General features: G+C 38.8%; 1 protein-coding gene across 5 annotated transcripts in view; it reads left to right on the forward strand.

The window, feature by feature from the left end:
* Positions 1-21,592, forward strand: part of REV3L (REV3 like, DNA directed polymerase zeta catalytic subunit) — a 180,440-nt gene that overhangs the window by 93,551 nt on the left and 65,297 nt on the right. For 4 of the 5 annotated variants that reach the window (XR_012124656.1, XM_073220768.1, XM_073220769.1 and 1 more), the window contains 4 exons: positions 1,424-1,543; positions 4,153-4,387; positions 8,634-8,773; positions 15,599-19,727. Coding sequence is in view for 4 of the 5 variants with exons in the window: in XM_073220768.1 (XP_073076869.1) it covers positions 1,424-1,543; positions 4,153-4,387; positions 8,634-8,773; positions 15,599-19,727 (4,624 nt within the window). In the remaining variant the exon portion in view is untranslated. The remainder of the gene's footprint in view (positions 1-1,423; positions 1,544-4,152; positions 4,388-8,633; positions 8,774-15,598; positions 19,728-21,592) is intronic. The other variant, XM_073220770.1, reaches the window with a different exon arrangement.

Consider the following 21,592-nt stretch of genomic DNA (forward strand, 5'->3'; position numbering starts at 1 on the left):
TCAACATAGGAAGATTCTACAGAATCACTGGCTGTATTCTCCATGATGTACTACATCCCCATGACCATCATGATTGAGAATTTTTGTGCTCCTTTATCTCCCTCCCTGCCACCCAGTCCCTCCTCCATGGTAACCACCAGTCCCTTTTTAGGGACTGTGGGTCTACTGCTATTTTGTTCATTTTGTTTTGTTTTTAGATTCCACAGATAAGTGAAATCATGGGTATTTGTCTTTCTCTATCTGGTTTATGACACATAGCGTAATACCCTCTAGGTCCATCCATGTTGCAAATGTCAGGATTTCTTTTTTTTATATGACTGAATAATACTCAATTGTGTATATGTACCACATCTTCTTTATCCATTCATCTATAGATGTACACTTACGGAATATCTTGGCTATTATATATAGTGCAGCAATAAGCATACAGTTCATGAATCTTTTCAAATCAAGGATTTTGTTTTCTTTGGGTAAATTCCTAGAAGTGGAATTATTGGGTTGTATAGTATTTCTGTTGTTAGTTTTTTGAGGAACCACCTGCACACTGCTGTCCATGGGGGCTACACCAGTTCACATTCCCTCCAACAGTGTAGGAGGGTCCCCTTTCTCCGCATCCCCGCCAATACTTGTTATTTCTTGTCTTTTGGATAGTGGCCATTCTAACTGGTGTGAGGTGATAACCCACTGTGGATTTGATTTGCATTTCCCTGATGATTAGTGATGCGGAGCATCTTTTCATGTGCCTGCTGGCCATCTGTATTTCTTCTTTGGAGAAGTGTCTGTTCAGGTCCTTTGCCCATATTTTATTCGAGTTACTTGGTTTTTTGCTATTGAGTCTGCTTATAATCCTTTCCCCCCTACTACTGTTTGTTTTTTATTCTCTATCTTTTGCTTTGACTAAATTACGAGATTCATTTTATCATTTTCCTTAAAATTATTTAATCCTTCTTTACATTAAAACTTCTATAAAAGTCACATGTTGAAATACTTATTTTTAGATTATGATTTGAAAGCTTTCTGAGAAATACAGATTTAAAGTAGAATGAATTTGTGATTTTTAAACCATAGACAGTAAAGAATTCTGTTATTCAAACGAGACGGTGTCTCTTCCCTTTGTATATATTAATGTGCAATGATTTTTATCAGAGCAGTATAACTGTATAAGCTAGGTGGGATTAAAGAGGCTAAAGAGATTTTAAATATTTAGTGAGTCACAGATTTAAAGTTTCCATGCAGTTTTAACTTTTTTAATTACTCCATGTGATTAGTAGATTTGAAATCTCATGTTTTTATTTAACATATATCACTAACACTTCAAAATTTTAAATAGGTTTACATTGTAATGATTCTAAAATAAATTCTAGAATTCACACAAATTCTAAAATTTTAGGTTTAATGTTCTCATATTCTTCATCATCTTCAGGTCACATTAAATACAAACTGGAGGAAGCTGTTATTAATGAAGAGGCAATTTTGAACGTCATGGAAAATAGTCAGACTTTTCAGCCTTTAACCCAAAGACTGAGTGAGTCAGCAGTTTTCTGTAAGTAACAATTCTACCGTAAGTTTTCAGTATTTTAAATGAATGAAAGTGCATGTGTGAATGGAGGTATTTCTTTCTTTGATTTGAAGAGGGTCATGTTGCATGCTCAATAAATCTTTACTCAGTATAAAAATGAAACCTTGTATTAAATTAAGTAGCTTTGTTTTTTGTTTTCTACACAGCTTTTTCTAAAAAGCGATTATGAAAGAAAAACATCCCTTTTTTTTTTTAACTTCTCTTTGGTTGAAGGAAGACTGTACTGCTTTAGGCAGGGGAATGCACTTATTTTGCATTAAAATTCTCCAAAGTTAAGTACCTTAATAAGATACTATAATGAATTGATTATTGGTCACTATCAGGAATTTCCCTGGACAGTTCCTTTTAGACCATTACACTCTTAGCTTGAGCATCACAGTTACTGTCCCCTATGTACAGGCACAGACCGTGGCAGTTACTCCTGAGGGTCTTTGCATCTCCTGAATGCATTTCATTAGCATCATAAGCCATTTGCTAGATTTCATTTCAGTAATTTAGTCTAAATTGCTTGACAACTTTTTCAGAAATGTATTTTAGAATTTCATTGCAAAAAGTGAGATATCATTGAACTTCATGCTTCTTGTTTTGCCTGGTATAATGATTTTATGTTTCTGTCCTTGCTCACCTTCTGTTTTTCATTCTTATTACACCAAACAAGACTCCGCGTCTGCTGTGACCCCAGCCCTCTACAGTGCCTTCCCTCAGGTACCTCCGTTCTCATTTGAACGGAATGTGAATTGGCTGACTAGGGACAATAACAGAATTGTACACAGTCCCATTTCAAGAACATTTTAGAAAGAGTAAGAAACTCAAATGCTTGTCATATGCAGAAAAAAATGATCGAAAGACCAAATTAAAAATTAATTTGAAATGTTCTATTTCTCCATCTGAATATGTACACACACACACTCTTTCTCTCATATTATGTTCTTAGTTGTAAAATATAAATGGAAAAAAGAGAAAAACAGAATTCAAAAAGACAGGCATGTCCTTATTTCACTACGTTAGGCAAATATAATGTATCATCAGCAAAATATTCCACCTTAGTACTAGTCAAGGATCTGAGAGTCAAATATCTATAATTCATTTGCTAATATTAATCTTTTTTAAAAGCATGAGGCAAGAAAAATAAAACAAACTGCAATTCTAGGTTTAAGAAATGAAATTTTGCCAAAATGGCTATGTAAGGAAATATCTTTATTTTTGCCTTTACATTTGGTAGCATGATTGAACCAATTTCTTTAATGTCAACAAAGAAAACCCAAAACTTGCTCTTTTAATGAATGGGGAATGCCTTATCTCATTTTATAGAGCAATATGTTGTGTGATTAGATAAGAACAGGTCTCCATCTTCATGGTCTTTTTCTTCTTTTTTAATAATAGCTTCTACTGAGACGTAACTCACATGCCATAAAATTCATCTTCTAATGTGCAGTTCAGTGATGTTTAGGATATTCATGGAGTTACGTAATCATTACCACTGTCTAATTCCAGGACATTTTTATTACCCCCAGAAGAAACCCCATCACCAGTTGTTCCCCATTCTCCCCTCCTCTCAGCTCCTGGCAACCACTTATCCTTTTTTCTATTTTGCTGATTTATCTGTTTTGGGCATTTTGTACAAATGGAATCATGTGACTTTTGTTTCTAGCTTCTTCACTGAGCATGATCTTTTCAAGGCTCATCCATGTTACAGCGTGTGTCAGTACTTCATTCCTTTTGTTGCTGAAGAATGTCCGACATGTGGGTCCACCATATTTCATTTATCAATTCTCAGTCACTGCATATTTGTGTTGTTTCTACTCTTTGGCTATTATGAATGATGCTGTGGTGGTCATGCATTTTGGGTTTTGTTGTGGACACGTTTTCAGTTCTCTGGGTGTGTGCCTAGGAGTGGAATTGCCAGGTCCCATGGTAACTCTATGTTCGGCATTTGGAGGAGCTGCCACACTGTTTCCACAGCAGCTGCACCAGCCGTGTGAGAGCTGCAGTTTCTTCACATCCTTGCTAGTACCTGGAATTTTAGCAACCCTACTGCCTATGAAGTGGTATCTCATTTTGCTCTTCAAAGTCTTTAAAGTAATGTTATTAACCACTTAGAAACTTTCTTGTGTTTTTTCACTACAGGTTTCATTTCACTATCCTGTAAGTGAGAGATAAGATGTTCACATGTATCATTTTTAAGTTATATCCTTAGCATTAATTCATATGTTTATTACATATTTTATATTTATTTTGAACACTTGTGACCATAATTGGCTAGTGCTCCTCAGGCTTAACTGGGCAGTAAAAACCTGACTGCTTGTTAAAATGCATGTTCCCAGGCCCTACCTCAGATACTGTCATCCAGTAGGAAGGGGATTTAGTCTGGAAATCTGTTCACTAATGACACAGAATCATTCTGATGCAGATGAGCCAAGGATCACACTGTGATGGAAGAGCTGCATCAACGTACAAGGCTTTGCACTAGCTGTATTCTTTGAGCATGCGTCAGTGTCTGTGACAACTGGTCTGAATTGTTAGACTATTTAGAAAACACGCTGTTTATTGGTGATGCTTTCCTTGTTTTATAGTGGGGAGTAGTCCTGATGAGGCCCTGGTACATCTTCTTGCTGGTTTGGAAAATGATGGATATCGGGGGGAAAGGCATAGGATGCCATCATCATGTGCTTTTGGAAACATCAAGAATCTCCAAAATAGTGATGATGAAGAAAATGAACCACAGATTGAAAAAGAAGAAATGGAGCTTAGTTTGGTGATGTCTCAGAGATGGGACAGCAATATTGAAGAACATTGTGCCAAAAAGAGGTAACTTTTTAGTTATTTTAGTTACTTTAATAACTTCCTATTGTCATTATCACAAATTATTTCTTCTGTTATGAAATACCTCATAAACTAAACTGGCTTCTTTTAAATTCCTTTTAAGTAGTTATTTGTTTTTCATGTGACATAAACTTCATATTCCAAGCAAAGTAAAATTGTGCTACATGTAAAAAAATTAACCCTTACTTTTATTTATTTTTTTCCAGTTTTGAGGTACAATTGACAAGCATCTTTGTATGAGTTTCAGGTATACAGCATGAAGGTTTGACTGACATATGTCATGAAGTGATTGCCACAATAGGTCTTGTTAACATCCATCATCTCATATTGATATAATAAAAAGAAATGGGGAAAAAAAGAATTAATTTTCTCCTTGAGATGAGAACTTTTAGAATTCACTCACTTAACAACTTCCATATATATCACACAGCAAAATGGTAACTATAGTCATGTTGTGCATCACAGTTCTAGAAATTATAACTGGAAGTTTGTATTTTGACCATCTTCCTCCAACTCCCCCTTTCCCATAAACCTAAGTTAGAAATCATCTGTCCATATATATATACAGTAATTATATGTGTAGATTTAATAAATGGGACAAAAAAGAGAAGTGCCTCCTTATCCCAGAACTTGGGAAAAAAGAATTCCTCTGAGAATTTAAATGTTATGGGTTGGAGTAACAATTACAGTGGTAGCTTGAAGATAAGGAATGGATTCTAGGTCTGATCAGACTGAAGAAATAAATTTTAAAAGTAAATAAATCAATCTCAGAAGCTGACACTGGTCACATTGCTTGAGGAATGGCCAAGATGGCACAGTGGCTTTCCAGATCAGGTTCCGAGGCCACCCCAGGCTATATGCTCTCCGGAGCCACTGAGCAGACCTCCTGTGAACTTCTGTAGGCAACACTAAAACTTCTGAAGTCTGTGTTTGAAATTTTTGTCTGCAGAGCCATTATTGAAAGATAAAAGAGGTTAACTCATATACATATATCTCACATATATTTATGTATATCAAGTATATGTAATATTCCTCTAGTTTCTCAACACTACCTAATACAAAAATAAAATACCTGATCCCTTCTGTTGTCTGGGTATATATCAGAGTACTCTCTTCTATATTTTCACAGTATGCTCCATTCTGCGAGGAGGAAATCCAAATATTATTTCATACCTTCTTCCTAGTTTCATGAACTCAGTTCCCTTTGCTGTCACGGTGATAAATCATTCAAAGACTCAGCTCCTTGACCTTTGAGTACGTAGTGTTACCTGGTCCAGACAGAATCAGTGTTTGATTTCCTGACAGATTTGACCCACTGCAGTGTCATAAAATGCCTTTTGCTAATATTTCCTAGTCTGTTATAAAAAAAAAAGAGGTAAGGTGAAGAAATAGGATTTCTTTGTAGCTATTCCACAAATTGTCAAATTTTTTTGTATAAACTTTATAAATATTTTCATAAGCTATCCTATTGGGAAGTTCCTCAACCACAGCAACCTCTCTTGTAACGAGGGGATCCTAAACAGTAACCGTCATTGCTGTGAAATGGCTTCGGCCTTGTTTCTCTGTTCCTTATTTCTGTGATGACACTACTTTCCCCCAGCTTTTGAAGTTGGCATACTTCAGTGTCATATTTGATTGGCCCTCCTTTACATCCCTGTTTTGTTGTTAAGCCCTATGAATCAGTAGTGTCTCCATGGCCTCTGTCCTTTCACCCTGTTCCTTCTCATTTATCTGGACCCTTCAGCGCCATTTATCTGGAATACTCTGATTCACTGTTTAACTGGTTTCCTTGCTTCCAGTCCTGTTCGTTTCCCTTACAAGGGGGGATAATTACGATTATTAAAGTCACACTTTGTGGGCATTGAGAAAGGCAGGCAGACAATATCAGCAGTGTTGAGTTCCATTGTGCTCACTGTCTTTATATTCTCTTTATTTATCCTTTTTAAACATGGTTACTTAGCAGAAATGTAATCATACTGAGTCTTAATTTCAGCCAGACATTTAACAGAGTCTTACATAACATCTTGTGGATAAGGAGAAAATGTGGCAATAGTGACTGATCAGGCAGGTTCACAGGGAACTTACAGTATTTTGCTATCAAAAACCACTTAAGTGTTGGCTGTGTCCCAAGTATCATGTTAGGTTGGATTGAGATTGCCACAAATAACAGAGATTGGTAATTCACTGCATGACAGAATATAGCTTCAGAAATATCTTTAAACTAAATAGATAAGACCTCATAAAGTGGAGTCATATGTTTAGGTTCAGTCAGCCCACCTCACAAACATGACAGACCTCAGTTTAATTCATTCTGGGCTTAATGGTTTCTGTGAGAAAGCCATTGATTTTCCTTCATTAAGAGCACCAGCAAGTCTATAGTGTTTTATAGCTGCCAAAATACAATTTAATGGCTGCCAGCAATACCTGGGGTAACATTTATTATTCTGACAGATTTTGGATTTTATTAATTAAATAGTATTTATTTGATGTATTGAATACTTTCTGTAATAAATTATATTGCTTCCTTCATATTTTAGCAGTTTGTTGACTATGTGATACTTCTCTTTGATTGATCTTGTGGTATTTTTACTTTTTCTTATTTTCCATTTGTTTTCCTTTTTCTTCATTGTTCCCTCGTTTTGTTTTGGTATTGTTCCTTTGATATTGCCCTCAATGTATCATTAGCGTTCCTTCTTCAGTTTCCTAGGTTATGCTTTGTTTAGCTGTTTTCACTTTCATACTTGTATGAAGTAGATAGACATTCAAGTACATAAAATTCTTACAAAGTCACGATGCAGGTAGTGTCAGCCTGTTTAAAATAATAGGCATGATTTATTCCCTGAGTAATCTGTGTGTGTTTATTGACTGAATGAATTTTGTGAGAACCATACCCAGGTTAATCTCAGAAAAGCAAACCTAAACATTTCATAAGTGTGTATTAGAGATTGACTTCTAGAAATACAATGTCTAGACAAGGAGTCATTTAATCTGCTCGCATTTTGGATGTTCATTCTGCCTTAGTACCATGCCTCTGGAATACGGAGAAAGGAAGGGAAGGGGAGAAAAGGAGGCTGGAAGGACCTGTGAACATGGTCACTTTCGAGGAGCAGCAGAGAGAATGTTTGGTCCAGTTAGAGAGGAATTATGGGGTAAATACCTTCAGATGTTTTAAAGGATAGCAGGTGGAAAATGACACGGACCTGCTACATGGGGCTGGCTGCACAGGACAAAAGCAGGAATAATGTATGAAAGTTGGAAAGAAAGTTTTTTTTCATATAGTAAGAAAAACAACAATTAGAGCCATTAACAATGAAAAGGATTACCCCATGAGACAGGAAGCCCCTTAACATGGAGAATGTCAAAGTGGAAATTGTGTTGAGTCTGTTAAGAATCAGGTTTTTTTGCATTGGGTATAAAGTTAGACTAGATGACCTCTAATAACTCTTTCAGCTCTTAAGAGAGTGATTTTAGGACAAATTGTGATTTGGAAAAGAGTTAATGAAGAAACTGTTCCACATATAATAAAGAGATATTTTCAAGTTTTTGAGACATGAGAAAGAAAAAATTAGGTAGATATGGATAGAAAGTAAATTTCCCAGTTCGGATAGAAGGAAGGAAGGTATCAAGCTAGAATCGAGTGAAGAAACTTTAATCAATATGAGGCGAAACTGAAGAGAGTATCCATCCGGGCCCTCGGGACACTGCCTTAGAGCCCCTGCTGGGACTGGCTCAGCACCTTTCCTGCCCAGTCCCACTGGACCCATGCTGTTTTCCATTTCAGCCCTGACCCAGATACCCCTTGCCCATCTTTCTGCTTGTTTTTTCCAATCCCTACTGTAGTGATTGTGTATTTATGGAGACTTCTCAGACCTGCTAGGGTGCTACCTTTCTAGGAATTACCAAGTTCTCACTCAGGCTGTTGCAGTGATATGTCCTGTGACAGGATGAAGGGAGGAGTGTGAGGAGGAACATGGTTGGGTGTGAAGTCCAGGATATCGTGGCACTTTGAATGCAGGCACAGCGGTGTCTTCTAGCTCACATGGAAGAGATTATAAAGTCTGTTTATAGTAACTTTTAGGATATCACCTAAAGCAAAGTAAATCTGCTTTTCTTAAAATTTTCAAATCTTTTTTTGGTTTTATTGTTATAACATAAAATTGGGCAAATTATTTGAGTCTGACATACTTTTTTCTAATGCTAATACTCAGTAACGAATCTTAACATTTTCTAGATCACTGTGCAGAAACACCCAGAGAAGCTCAACTGAAGAAGATTCGTCTTCGGAAGAAGAGATGGACTGGAGTAGTGACAGCTTGCTTCTAGCCAACCTCTCTATACCTCAGCTCGATGGAACTGCAGATGAGAACAGTGGTACGTGACCTCGTCCACTGTGAGCGTCGTGGTACTTAGGGGCTGAAAATGTGTTTTATTCTGAAACTATGACCACACTCCCTGTGCAGTTGGCTAAGTGAGGCCATAGCAGCACAGTCATGTTTTGTCCTTTTCAGTATTTTTTTCTTTCGAAAGAATGTAGATATGTGATTTTATTTCTAAGAGGATACCATTTGTTAATCACTAATTTAAAGCCTATACATTTTTTTTTTTAATATATAAATATTTTCGGATTTTATTTAAGCGGTCTAACTACAACACAAAAAGCCTGCGCTAGAGAATAAGAGTGACTGGAGCAAAGGATGTGACCTTCTTAACGGTGCTCGATGCATGTTGTAAAACTGCTTTCTAAGAGGGTTCTTGCAATCATTTTTTAAGAGACTTCTTACGGGACTTTATATACAAGGAATGATCAAACGAACAGCATACCAGTAACCCTCGTGCGGAAAATGCAGTATTTGTGCCAGTTCCTAAGCTTTGGTTTTCTCTTCCTGGTCGCTGGATAGTAATATTTGCCTCCTAAGTTTCTTGTGAGCAATTAACAGGCAATGCATGTACTAAGTAGTACATGTCTGAAACACATAAGGGCCACTCAGAAAGTGGTACCTATAATAATAAGTGATTATTATTACTATTATAACAACTACAATAATAATTATTATCCACATTCTTACCAGGTAGAATAGGATTTGGTTGCTGTATCGCACTCTATTAGGATAAGTTAACTATGCTGTGATAACAAACAACTCCCAAATCTCAGTGGCTTAAAACAACAAAGGTTTGTATCTCACTCAGGCTACATGTGCATCATGGTCAAAAGGAGACTCTTCTCATTTTAGTTATTCAGGGACCCAGGCTGACAGAGTGGCCTCCATAGCAAATGCTGTCAATCATCATGCTAGAAGGAAAAAAAAAGAGCCCTGGAGCTCAGATGGTCACAGAGGAACAGCGTGGAGGAACACATGTCCCTCTCTCATCTGTTCACAACTCATTCTCTTCTGTGAACTGATAACATGGCCCCACTCAGTCACAAGGAGGTAGGAAAGAGACATCTTATCTTGGCCTAGAAGTGGAACTGTTAGTCCATTTTTGGGTTCTGTAATTCTGCTGCTGTTTTGTTCCTTCAGTTTTTCCTTTTTTCTTATACTCCACAGATGAGTGAAATCATTTGGTATTTCTCTTTCTCCGCTTGGCTTATTTCACTGAGCATAATACCCTCCAGCTCCATCCATGTTGCTGCAAATGGTAGGATTTGCCCTCTTCTTATGACTGAGTAGTATTCCATTGTGTATATGTACCACATCTTCTTTATCCATTCATCTACCGATGGACACTTAGGTTGTTTCCAATTCTTGGCTATTGTAAATAGTGCTGCAATAAACATAGGGGTGCATCTGTCTTTCTCATACTTGATTGCTGCATTCTTAGGATACATTCCTAGGAGTGGAATTCCTGGGTCAAATGGTAAGTCTGTTTTGAGCATTTTGATGAACCTCCATACTGCTTTCCACAATGGTTGAACTAATTTACATTCCCACCAGCAGTGTAGGAGGGTTCCCCATTCTCCACAGCCTCGCCAACATTTGTTGTTGTTTGTCTTTTCAACGGCAGCCATCCTTACTGGTGTGAGGTGATATCTCATTATAGTTTTAATTCGCATTTCTCTGATAATTAGCGATGTGGACCATCTTTTCATGTGTCTGTTGGCCATCTGTATTTCTTTTTTAGAGAATTGTCTGTTCAGTTCCTCTGCCCATTTTTAAATTAGATTATTTGTTTTTTGTTTGTAGAGGCCTGTGAGCTCTTTATGTATTTTGGACGTCAAGCCTTTATCGGATCTGTCATTTACAAATATATTCTCCCATACTGTAGGGTTCCTTTTTGTTCTATTGATGGTGTCTTTTGCTGTACAGAAGCTTTTCAGCTTAATATAGTCCCACTTGTTCATTTTTGCTGTTGTTTTCCTTGCCGGGGAGATATGTTCAAGAAGAGGTCACTCATGTTTATGTCTAAAGGTTTTTGCCTATGTTTTTTTCTAAGAGTTTTATGGTTTCATGACTTACATTCAGGTCTTTGATCCATTTTGAATTTACTTTTGTGTATGGGGTTAGACAATGGTCCAGTTTCATTCTCCTACATGTAGCTGTCCAGTTTTGCCAGCACCATCTGTTGAAGAGACTGTCATTTCGCCATTGTATGTCCACGGCTCCTTTATCAAATATTAATTGACCATATATGTTTGGGTTAATGTCTGGAGTCTCTAATCTGTTCCACTGGTCTGTGGCTCTGTTCTTGTGCCAGTACCAAATTGTGTTGATTACTATGGCTTTGCAGTAGAGCTTGAAGTTGGGGAGTGAGATCCCCCCTACTTTATTCTTCTTTCTCAGGATTGCTTTGGCTATTCGGGGTCTTTGGTGTTTCCATATGAATTTTTGAATTATTTGTTCCAGTTCATTGAAGAATGTTGCTGGTAATTTGATAGGGATTGCATCAAATCTGTATATTGCTTTGGGCAGGATGGCCATTTTGATGATATTAATTCTTCCTAGCCATGAGCATGGGATGAGTTTCCATTTGTTAGTGTCCCCTTTAATTTCTCTTAAGACTGACTTATAGTTTTCAGGGTATAGGTCTTTCACTTCTCTGGTTAGGTTTATTCCTAGGTATTTTATTCTTTTTGATGCAATTGAGAATGGAATTGTTTTCCTGATTTCTCTTTCTATTGATTCATTGTTAGTGTATAGGAAAGCTACAGATTTCTGTGTGTTAATTTTGTATCCTGCAACTTTGCTGTATTCCGATATCAGTTCTAGTAGTTTTGGAGTGGAGTCTTTAGGGTTTTTTATGTACAATATCATATCATCTACAAATAGTGACAGTTAACTTCTTCTTTACCAATCTGGATTCCTTGTATTTCTTTGTTTTGTCTGATTGCCGTGGCTAGGACCTCTAGTACTATGTTAAATAACAGTGGGGAGAGTGGGCATCCCTGTCTAGTTCCCGATCTCAGAGGAAAAGCTTTCAGCTTCTCGCCGTTCAGTATAATGTTGGCTGTGGGTTTATCATATATGGCCTTTATTATGTTGAGGTACTTGCCCTCTATTCCCATTTTGCTGAGAGTTTTTATCATGAATGGATGTTGAATTTTGTCAAATGCTTTTTCAGCATCTATGGAGATGATCATGTGGTTTTTGTCTTTCTTTTTGTTGATGTGGTGGATGATGTTGATGGATTTTTGAATGTTGTACCATCCTTGCATCCCTGGGATGAATCCCACTTGGTCATGGTGTATGATCCTTTTGATATGCTGTTGAATTCTGTTTGCTAATATTTTATTGAGTATTTTTGCATCTACATTCATCAGGGATATTGGTCTGTAATTTTCTTTTTTGGTGGGGTCTTTGCCTGGTTTTGGTATTAGGGTGATGTTGGCTTCATGGAATGAGTTTGGGAGTATTCCCTCCTCTTCTATTTTTTGGAAAACTTTAAGGAGAATGAGTATTATGTCTTCTCTGTGTGTCTGATAAAATTCCGAGGTAAATCCGTCCGGCCCCGGGGTTTTGTTCTTGGGTAGTTTTTTGATTACCGTTTCAATTTCTTTGCTCGTAATTGGTTTGTTTAACTTTTGTGTTTCTTCCTTGGTCAGTCTTGGGAGGTTGTATTTTTCTAGGAAGTTGTCCATTTCTTCTAGGTTTTCCAGCTTGTTGGCATATAGGTTTTCATAGTAGTCTTTAATAATTCTTTGTATTTCTGTGGGGTCTGTCATGATTTTTCCATTCTCATTTCTGATTCTGTTGATTTGTGTTGATTCTCTTTTTCTCTTAATAAGTTTGGCTAGAGGCTTATCTATTTTGTTTATTTTCTCAAAGAACCAGCTCTTGGTTTTGTTGATTTTTGCTATTGTTTTATTCTTCTCAATTTTGTTTATTTCTTCTCTGATCTTTATTATGTCCCTCCTTCTGCTGACTTTAGGCCTCATTTGTTCTTCTTTTCCCAGTTTTGATAATTGTGATGTTAGACTATTCATTTGGGATTGTTCTTCCTTCTTCAGGTGTGCCTGGATCACTATATACTTTCCTCTTAAGACTGCTTTCACTGCGTCCCACAGAAGTTGGGGCTTTGTGTTGTTGTTGTCATTTGTTTCTATATATTCCTTGATCTCTATTTTGATTTGTTCATTGATCCACTGATTATTTAGAAGCATGTTGTTAAGCCTCCATGTGTTTGTGAGCCTTTTTGTTTTCTTTTAGAATTTATTTCTAGTTTTATACCTTTGTGGTCTGAAAAATTGGTTGGTAGAATTTCAATATTTTGGAATTTACTGAGGCTCTTTTTGTGGGCTAGTATGTGGTCTATTCTGGAGAATATTACATGTGCACTTGAGAAGAATGTATATCCTGTTGCTTTTGGATGTAGAGTTCTATAGATGTCTATTAGGTCCATGTGTTCTAGTGTGTTGTTCAGTGCCTCTGTGTCCTTACTTATTTTCTGCCCGGTGGATCTATCCTTTGGGGTGAGTGGTGTGTTGAAGTCTCCTAAAATGAATGCATTGCAGTCTATTTCCCTCTTTAGTTCTGTTAGTATTTGTTTCACATATGCTGGTGCTCCTGTATTGGGTGCATATATATCTAGAATGGTTATATCCTCTTGTTGGACTGAGCCCTTTATCATTATGTAGTGTCCTTCTTTATCTCTTGTTACTTTCTTTGTTTTGAAGTCTATTTTGTCTGATATTAGTACTGCAACCCCTGCTTTCTTCTCACTGTTGTTTGCCTGAAATATGTTTTTCCATCCCTTGACTTTTCATCTGTGCATGTCTTTGGGTTTGAGGTGAGTTTCTTGTAAGCAGCATATAGATGGGTCTTGCTTTTTTATCCGTTCTATTACTCTGTGTCTTTTGATTGGTGCATTAAGTCCATTTACATTTAGGGTGACTATTGAGAGATATGTACTTATTGCCATTGCAGGCTTTAGATTCGTGGTTACCAAAGGTTTAAGGTTAGTCTCTTTAGTATGTTACTGCCCTAGTTAGCTCGCTTATTAAGCTGTTATATACACTGTCTGGAGATTCTTTTCTTCTCTCTCTTCTTATTCCTCCTCCTCCATTCTTCATATGTTGTGTGTTTTGTTCTGTGCTCTTTCTAGGAGTGCTCCCATCTAGAGCAGTCCGTGTAAGATGCCCTGTAGAGGTGGTTTGTGGGAAGCAAATTCCCTCAGCTTTTGCATGTCTGGGAATTGTTTAATCCCACCATCATATTTAAATGATAGTCGTGCTGGATACAGTATCCTTGGTTCAAGGCCCTTCTGTTTCATTGCATTAAATATATCATGCCATTCTCTTCTGGCCTGTAGGGTTTCTGTCGAGAAGTCTGATGATAGCCTGATGGGTTTTCCTTTATAGGTGACCTTTTTCTGTCTAGTTGCCTTTAAAACTCTTTCCTTGTCCTTGATCCTTGCCATTTTAATTATTATGTGTCTTGGTGTTGTCCTCCTTGGATCCTTTCTGTTGGGGGTTCTGTGTATTTCCGTGGTCTGTTCGATTATTTCCTCCCCCAGTTTGGGGAAGTTTTCAGCAATTATTTCTTTAAAGACACTTTCTATCCCTTTTCCTCTCTCTTCTTCTTCTGGTACCCCTATAATACGGATATCGTTCCTTTTGGATTGGTCACATAGTTCTCTTAGTATTGTTTTGTTCCTGGAGATCCTTTTATCTCTCTCTATGTCAGCTTCTATATGTTCCTGTTCTCTGGTTTCTGTTCCTTCAATGGCCTCTTGCATCTTATCCATTCTGCTTATAAATCCTTCCAGGGTTTGTTTCACTTCTGTGATCTCCTTCCTGACATCTGTGATCTCCCTCCGGACTTCATCCCATTGCTCTTGCATTTTTCTCTGCATCTCCGTCAGCATGTTCATGATTTTTATTTTGAATTCTTTTCCAGGAAGACTGGTTAGGTCTGTCTCCTTCTCAGGTGTTGACTCTGTGATCTTTGTCTGCCTGTAAGTTTGTCTTTTCATGGTGATAGAGATAGTTTGCAGAGCTGGTACCAGTGACGGCTGGGAGAGCTTCCCTTCTTGTTGGTTTGTGGCCTTCCTCTCCTGGGAGAGCAGCGACCTCTAGTGGCTTGTGCTGGGCAGCTGCGCGCAGACAGGGCTTCTGCTTCCTGCCCGGCTGCTATGGGGTTTATCTCCGCTGTTGCTGTGGGCGTGACCTGGCTTCAGCTGCCCCTTCCCGAGGCTCTGGGTTCTTGCAGGTGTGGATGTGGTCTGGATGTTGTCCTGTGTCCTCTGGTCTCTATTTTAGGAAGAGTTGTCTTTGTTATATTTTCATAGATATATGTGGTTTTGGGAGGAGATTTCTGCTGCGCTACTCACGTGGCCATCTTGGCTCTCCCCTAAAGCTTATAAATTTTAATCAGCTTATCCTGTTAACATCTGTGTAGCATAGGAAACTATAAGAAATATGCTCAGCTTATTTGAAGTAGTAATGAAAAGCACATTATTTTATGAAAAATTTTTAGGTGACTGTATTTTTCCCTTATTCCCCCAAAAGTCACTGGATATTAATATAATATGTTTCTAATCAAAGGAATGTGTGTTTAAAATAATGACTAATCATCAATGTAACTACTCTTGACTATTTAGATTGAGTAATTACTCTTGTGATAGGAGTACCCTTTTTTTGAGATTACCATTTTAAACTTACAAACTTAATTTCATGTTTCTTTCATGGTGATGGTATTATGGTATGGGAAGACATTCTAAAAATTGAAAGAGTGGAAATGAAATCTTTTTCTTCTGTTTCAGACAATCCACTGAACAACGAAAATTCCAGAACCCACTCTTCTGTGATCGCAGCCAGCAAGCTGTCTGTAAAACCTTCGATCTTTCACAAAGATGCTGCTACATTAGAGCCCCCATCTTCAGCTAAGATCACCTTTCAGTGCAAACACACAAGTGCCCTTTCTTCCCATGTTTTGAACAAGGAAGATTTAATTGAAGACCTTTCACAACCACACAACAAGGAAAAAGGTCTGGATCATTCAGCTCCTGCTTTTACAAGTGAAAGCACTTACTCTATGAAATACCCTGGATCTGTAAGCAGCACTGTCCATTCAGAAAACTCTCAAAAAGAAAGTAGCAAGAAAGATATCCTCCCAGTATCTTCCTGTGAAAGTAGTATTTTTGATTATGAAGAAGATACTCCATCCGTTACAAGACAAGTACCAAGTAGAAAGTATACAAACATTAGAAAAATTGATAAAGATGCCCCTTTTAAACATATGAACCGTCACACTAGCGAAAGTACATTGAGCAAAAATTCTTTCAACTTTACTGACTCATGTCATTCAAAAAGCAAATCAACCTCTGAAGGAAGTGAAAAAAGACACAGCACAGCTATGAATAGCTTGTTCCCTTCATCATTGACTGAAAACTGTGAGCTGCTGTCATGCTCAGGGGAGAAAAGAACTGTGGTACATTCTCTTGATAGCATTGCTGATGAAAGTGGACTCAATAAGCTTAAAATTAGATATGAAGGATTTCAAGAACATAAAACAGAAAAGCCAAGCCTCAGCCAGCAAGCAGCACATTATATGTTTTTCCCCAGTGTTGTTCTCTCTAACTGTCTCAGTAGGCCACAGAAACTCTCCCCTGTCACATACAAACTACACCCCAGCAATAGGCAGCCCCGGTTAAAAATGAACAGGAAGAAATGTATAGTTCACCAGGAGACTTCTACCAAAACTAGTGAGACTGGACCCACAAAAGAGAACTGTGTGCAAAGTCATCCTTGTCACAGTCACCCTGAGAAGGATGGCACATTGGCCAGTGATGTGATTAAAGTCACTCGTGGAGCTTTTGAAAATAAAACACCTATGGACAGTTTTATAGAGTGCCGCTTTGGAGATGGGACATTAGACACTGAGCAGACCTTTGGGTTGTATGGAAACAAGTACACGCTTAGAGCCAAACGCAAGGTGAATTATGAGACTGAGGATAGTGAGTCAGGTTTTGTAACACACAACACAAAAATCAGCCTACCTCATCCCACGGAAATTGGTGGAAGTATAGGTGGAAATCTCAAATCTCGAAAACGAAGAAAAATGTCTAAAAAGCTGCCCCCTGTCATCATAAAGTATATTATTATTAATAGATTTAGAGGGAGAAAAAATATGCTTGTGAAGCTAGGAAAAATAGACTCTAAAGAAAAACAAGTAATATTAACAGAAGAAAAAATGGAATTGTATAAAAAGCTTGCACCTTTGAAGAATTTTTGGCCAAAAGTTCCTGACTCCCCTGCAACCAAATACCCCATTTATCCACTAACACCAAAGAAAAGTCACAGAAGAAAATCAAAACATAAGTCTGCTAAGAAAAAAACTGGTAAGCAACAAAGGACAAATAGTGAGAGTATTAAAAGACCTTTGTCTTTCAGGAAAAAACGGTCCCATGCTGTTCTTTCACCCCCATCACCATCTTACAGTGCTGAAACCGAAGACTGTGACTTGAATTACAGTGATGTTATGTCTAAACTAGGTTTTCTTTCTGAGAGAAGCACAAGTCCCATAAATTCTTCTCCACCTCGCTGCTGGTCTCCCACAGATCCAAGAGCTGAAGAAATTATGGCTGCTGCAGATAAACAAGTGACGCTTTTTAAGGGTCTTAATGCACATAGTAGCAAGACCGTTAATTCTCGTATAGAAAAAAATAGACGAGCAAGAGCACAGGCTAAGAAATCAAAGACGAAGCTTGTTAATCCCCCTGTAGTTACCAAGAAAAGGAACAAACGAAATCAGACAAATAAACTAGTAGATGATGGGAAAAAGAGACCGCGAGCGAAACAGAAACAGAAAACAAATGGGAAAGGTACGCCAAGAAAGCACATAACGTTTAAGGATGAAAAGGTAAAATCTCAGCCTGTGCTGAAATATCAGCATGTGTCTGAGTCCCCCAGGCGTGCTGGAGGCTCTCCACTGCTATTCAAACAGAGAGAGGTGTCACCAGCAGGCTCTGCTGTGGGGCCTCCCCTGTCTGCCCCACTGCCCACTGGAGTCCATGCACAACAGAATTCACCTGGCTGCTTTTCTTCTTTCTTAGAAAGCAAGAAGCCTGGAGGTGTGCAGACATTCCCCAGTTCACGAGATAATGTGTATTCATCGGTTGTTTGTAGCTCTTTGGGACCTGGAATCTCCAAAGTTAACGTTCAGAGGTCTCATAATCAAAGTGCTATGTTTACTCTGAAGGAATCAACCTTAATTCAAAAAAATATATTCGACCTTTCCAACCGTTTGTCTCAGGTAGCACAGAATACACAGACATCTCCAGGTATAATGTCTCCAAAGACAGAAGATAGTGCAAATATACAAAAAAACTACTTGTCATCTTTCGGAAAATTAAGTGAATATCATAATCCCGTAGACCCACAGCCAGACCAGACGTGTGCCCCTGGTTTTTTGCACTGCAGAGAAAGTCAGCAGCAGCCTGTGTGCATGGCAGAGCCTCCGAAGCCCAGCGAGGCCTGTCCTCCCGGAAGTGCAGCAGCGGACGAGAGCCAGACATCTGACAGCTGCCCTGTGACTTCCTGGAGAAGCCCGATCAAACGGATCGCATGGGGGCAAAAACAAAGGGGCTTTGTTTTAGATATGTCAAATTTTAAATCTGAAGGGATAAAAGAGAGGGCACTGTCAGAAGCCATTTCACAAACCAAAGCACTTTCTCAGTGTAAAAATCGAACTGTGCCAGCACCTTCAGCATTTGGTGAAGGACAGTCTGGACTGGCAGTTCTAAAAGAATTGTTACAGAAAAGACAGCAGAAAGCACAAAATGCAAATATTATGCAAGACCCATTATCTAGTAAGCAGCAACCAAACAAAAATATTTCTGATTCCCTTGAGCATAACAGAACAATTAAACGAACACGACCACTAACATCTCCAAGAAAACCTCGAACTCCCAGAAGTACAAAAGCTAAAGAGAAAATTCCCAAACTTCGTAAAGTAGACTCTCTAAATTTACAAAACTCTGGCCAAGTGGATAACTCCGCGTCAGATGACAGTCCCATCTTTTTTTCAGATCCAGGTTTTGAAAGTTGTTACTCACTTGAAGATAGCTTGTCTCCCGAACATAATTATAATTTTGATATTAATACAATAGGTCAAACTGGATTTTGTAGCTTCTATTCTGGAAGTCAGTTCATCCCAGCTGATCAGAATCTGCCGCAGAAGTTCTTGAGTGATGCAGCTCAGGATCCTTTCCCAGGACAGACGATAGAAAAGCCTGAGTTTTTAAATCACGATGACCAGAAGTGTGGTGATGCCCGGCGCCGCGCCTCAGCCTCTTGGGTAGGACCCAGCACCGCCAGTCCCGAGCTCTTTGACGGCAGCGACAGTCGCTGCCACGACCAGTGGGAAAGCAGCTTTCACTCTCTGACCACCCGGTCTAATTCGTTGATGGATTCTTTCTGTGTCCAGCAGGCAGAGGACTGTTCAAACGAAAAGCCCAGACTGAGCGGGAGCTCGGTGAGTAAGGAGGTGTTTCTGAGCCTCTCGCAGCCAGGCCACTCCGGCTGGATTCCGGGCCGTGCCAGGAAGGGTGCGGGGCAGCCCCTCGACACAGGCAGTGCCTCTTGCACCACGAGGCTGCCCTCCCCTGACGGCGAACTTGCGGACGCGGCCTCTGAAGACTTAGAACTGTACGCTTCGAGGAATAACGACATGCTGACACCGACCCCCGACAGCTCACCGAGGTCCACGAGCTCTCCCTCACAATCCAAAAATGGCAGTTTCACCCCTCGAACTGCTCACATTCTGAAACCACTTATGTCCCCACCAAGTAGGGAAGAAATTATGGCAACTTTATTGGATCATGACCTTTCAGAAACCACTTACCAGGAACCCTTCTGCAGCAATCCTTCGGATGTGCCGGAAAAGCCCAGGTAACCAGCACTGCTTTCTCCCCCCGGGTCACCGAGTGAGCACAGTGTCAGAGCACTTGGTGCCCAACTAGTCGTTTTCTGGCCATGATGTGTATTTGTAAGCACATCATAGTCATGGACTTCTTAAGAGAATTCCCAAACTAGCCGATGGTTCTGTCGAGAGAAGTGGAAGTCGGCGAGTGTTGGTCCTGGATCGCCTGTCAAGTATTAGGGCCACACTGAGGATTAGAGGTGCAGAGGCTCGCGGGACATGGGGCTAAGTTAAGAAGCAAGTCATAATGCTTTCAAAGTACTATAGTTACCATTTTTAATTGGTATTTATTCCTAAGATGGTAAATTTTTATAATTTTTGATGAGTTTAAAAATGAGTATACCCCTATTTTAAGTACCTTTATGATACTGCTAAATGAAGATTATTTAAAGTTGTTTTATCATATACGACTTTCTTTTCATGTTACCAACATCTTTAATCATACTGCTACTGTTGTTAGTTCATACAGTTATTAGGGGTGCAAGATGGACTTTGGTTCCCATTAGCTCTTCTTTCTTCTAAGGATCTTTTCAGAGAAGTGGTAAATAGAGATAGGTATACACACACAGGTGCACACACAGCCAATAGCAAAATGGGAAGGAATCACAGTTCTGGTTTATCTATTAGCTAGTAGTTAAGTAGGTACCCTGTACCACCCACATCACCAAGGTTAAACACACCTGGCAAGTGCTAAATAGGGAGCTCAACTTAATCTAGGAGGTGTGAGTGGTGGTGCTTGGTCCTGCCCCCCACTTGCCTAACCTGTTGCAGAGAGAGGCAGTCGTTTCAGCCATCCATTCAGAAGCAGTGGAGGTTGGCGAGGACAGCTAGACAGACGCTGCATAGTCTGAGTGATGGAGAGAGATATGAAGAGGCCACACTGCCTGTGCACATTGACCATTAGCAGCCCCGTGCTCTTGAAACGAATAAAAGGACACAATGCATACCAGGCTTTTGCCCAGCAGATTAGCAGTAATTTCTGCAGGAGCCCATTTAGGAAGGGAGTGAGAGAAAGCGATCCGAAATAGCTGGTAGAAGTTCCCTCTTCTGAGGACTTGAGTGAAGGGCAGGAAATTCCCTCTCTCCCTTCCAGCCAGCACAGCCTAGAGTTCTGTGTGTTGTGTTTAGTATCCACATTTGGTCTTCTAACATGAATGGGATTCTTAATTTCACTGCTAGAATATATGCATATCTGTTCCTTAGATACTAGTTTCCATTATTTGGGAGCTTTGACTTTATCAGAGGTTATTACGGTTATTTTTTAACAGAACTGTTTTTTCTACCTCAGCCTTTTACGTTTTTTTCTTACTTAATCACATGCTAGTCATTAACTCTGCATTGATGTTAATTGTCCAACTTTGACACTTGTCTTGCAGCTGAAATGAAAGGATGATAGTCATCACTTTTGAAAAATAATTTTCATATGAAACTATTTACAATTGGAAATATAAAGGAAGAGAAATAAAAATCGTGCCATTTCTCTTCCTAGCGACAACCACTAAAATTAATATTTTGATGTTTTCTTAGTCTTTAATGCAGTTTTATTTTGTTTTATGAAATGTGACCTTACTATAGCCATAGCATTGTATCTGGATTTATTAGTACTATGAACATTTTCTAAATTTACGAGCTTCTTGAAATATTTAAATGGCTGCATAATATTCTGTCCAATATATTATTGGACAGAAAGGTTGTTCCCTGTTTTACCACTGTAGGTAATTATGTTCTTCATAAAGAATTTCTTGTATCTTGGAGTTTTTTCTCACAGCCCTAGAAATAGAATTACTGAAAAATTTAAGACTCTTGATACATATTATGACATGAGTTATGGCAG

This window comes from Manis javanica, chromosome 13, assembly GCF_040802235.1.
Source record: "Manis javanica isolate MJ-LG chromosome 13, MJ_LKY, whole genome shotgun sequence".
NCBI classification, from domain to species: domain Eukaryota; kingdom Metazoa; phylum Chordata; class Mammalia; order Pholidota; family Manidae; genus Manis; species Manis javanica.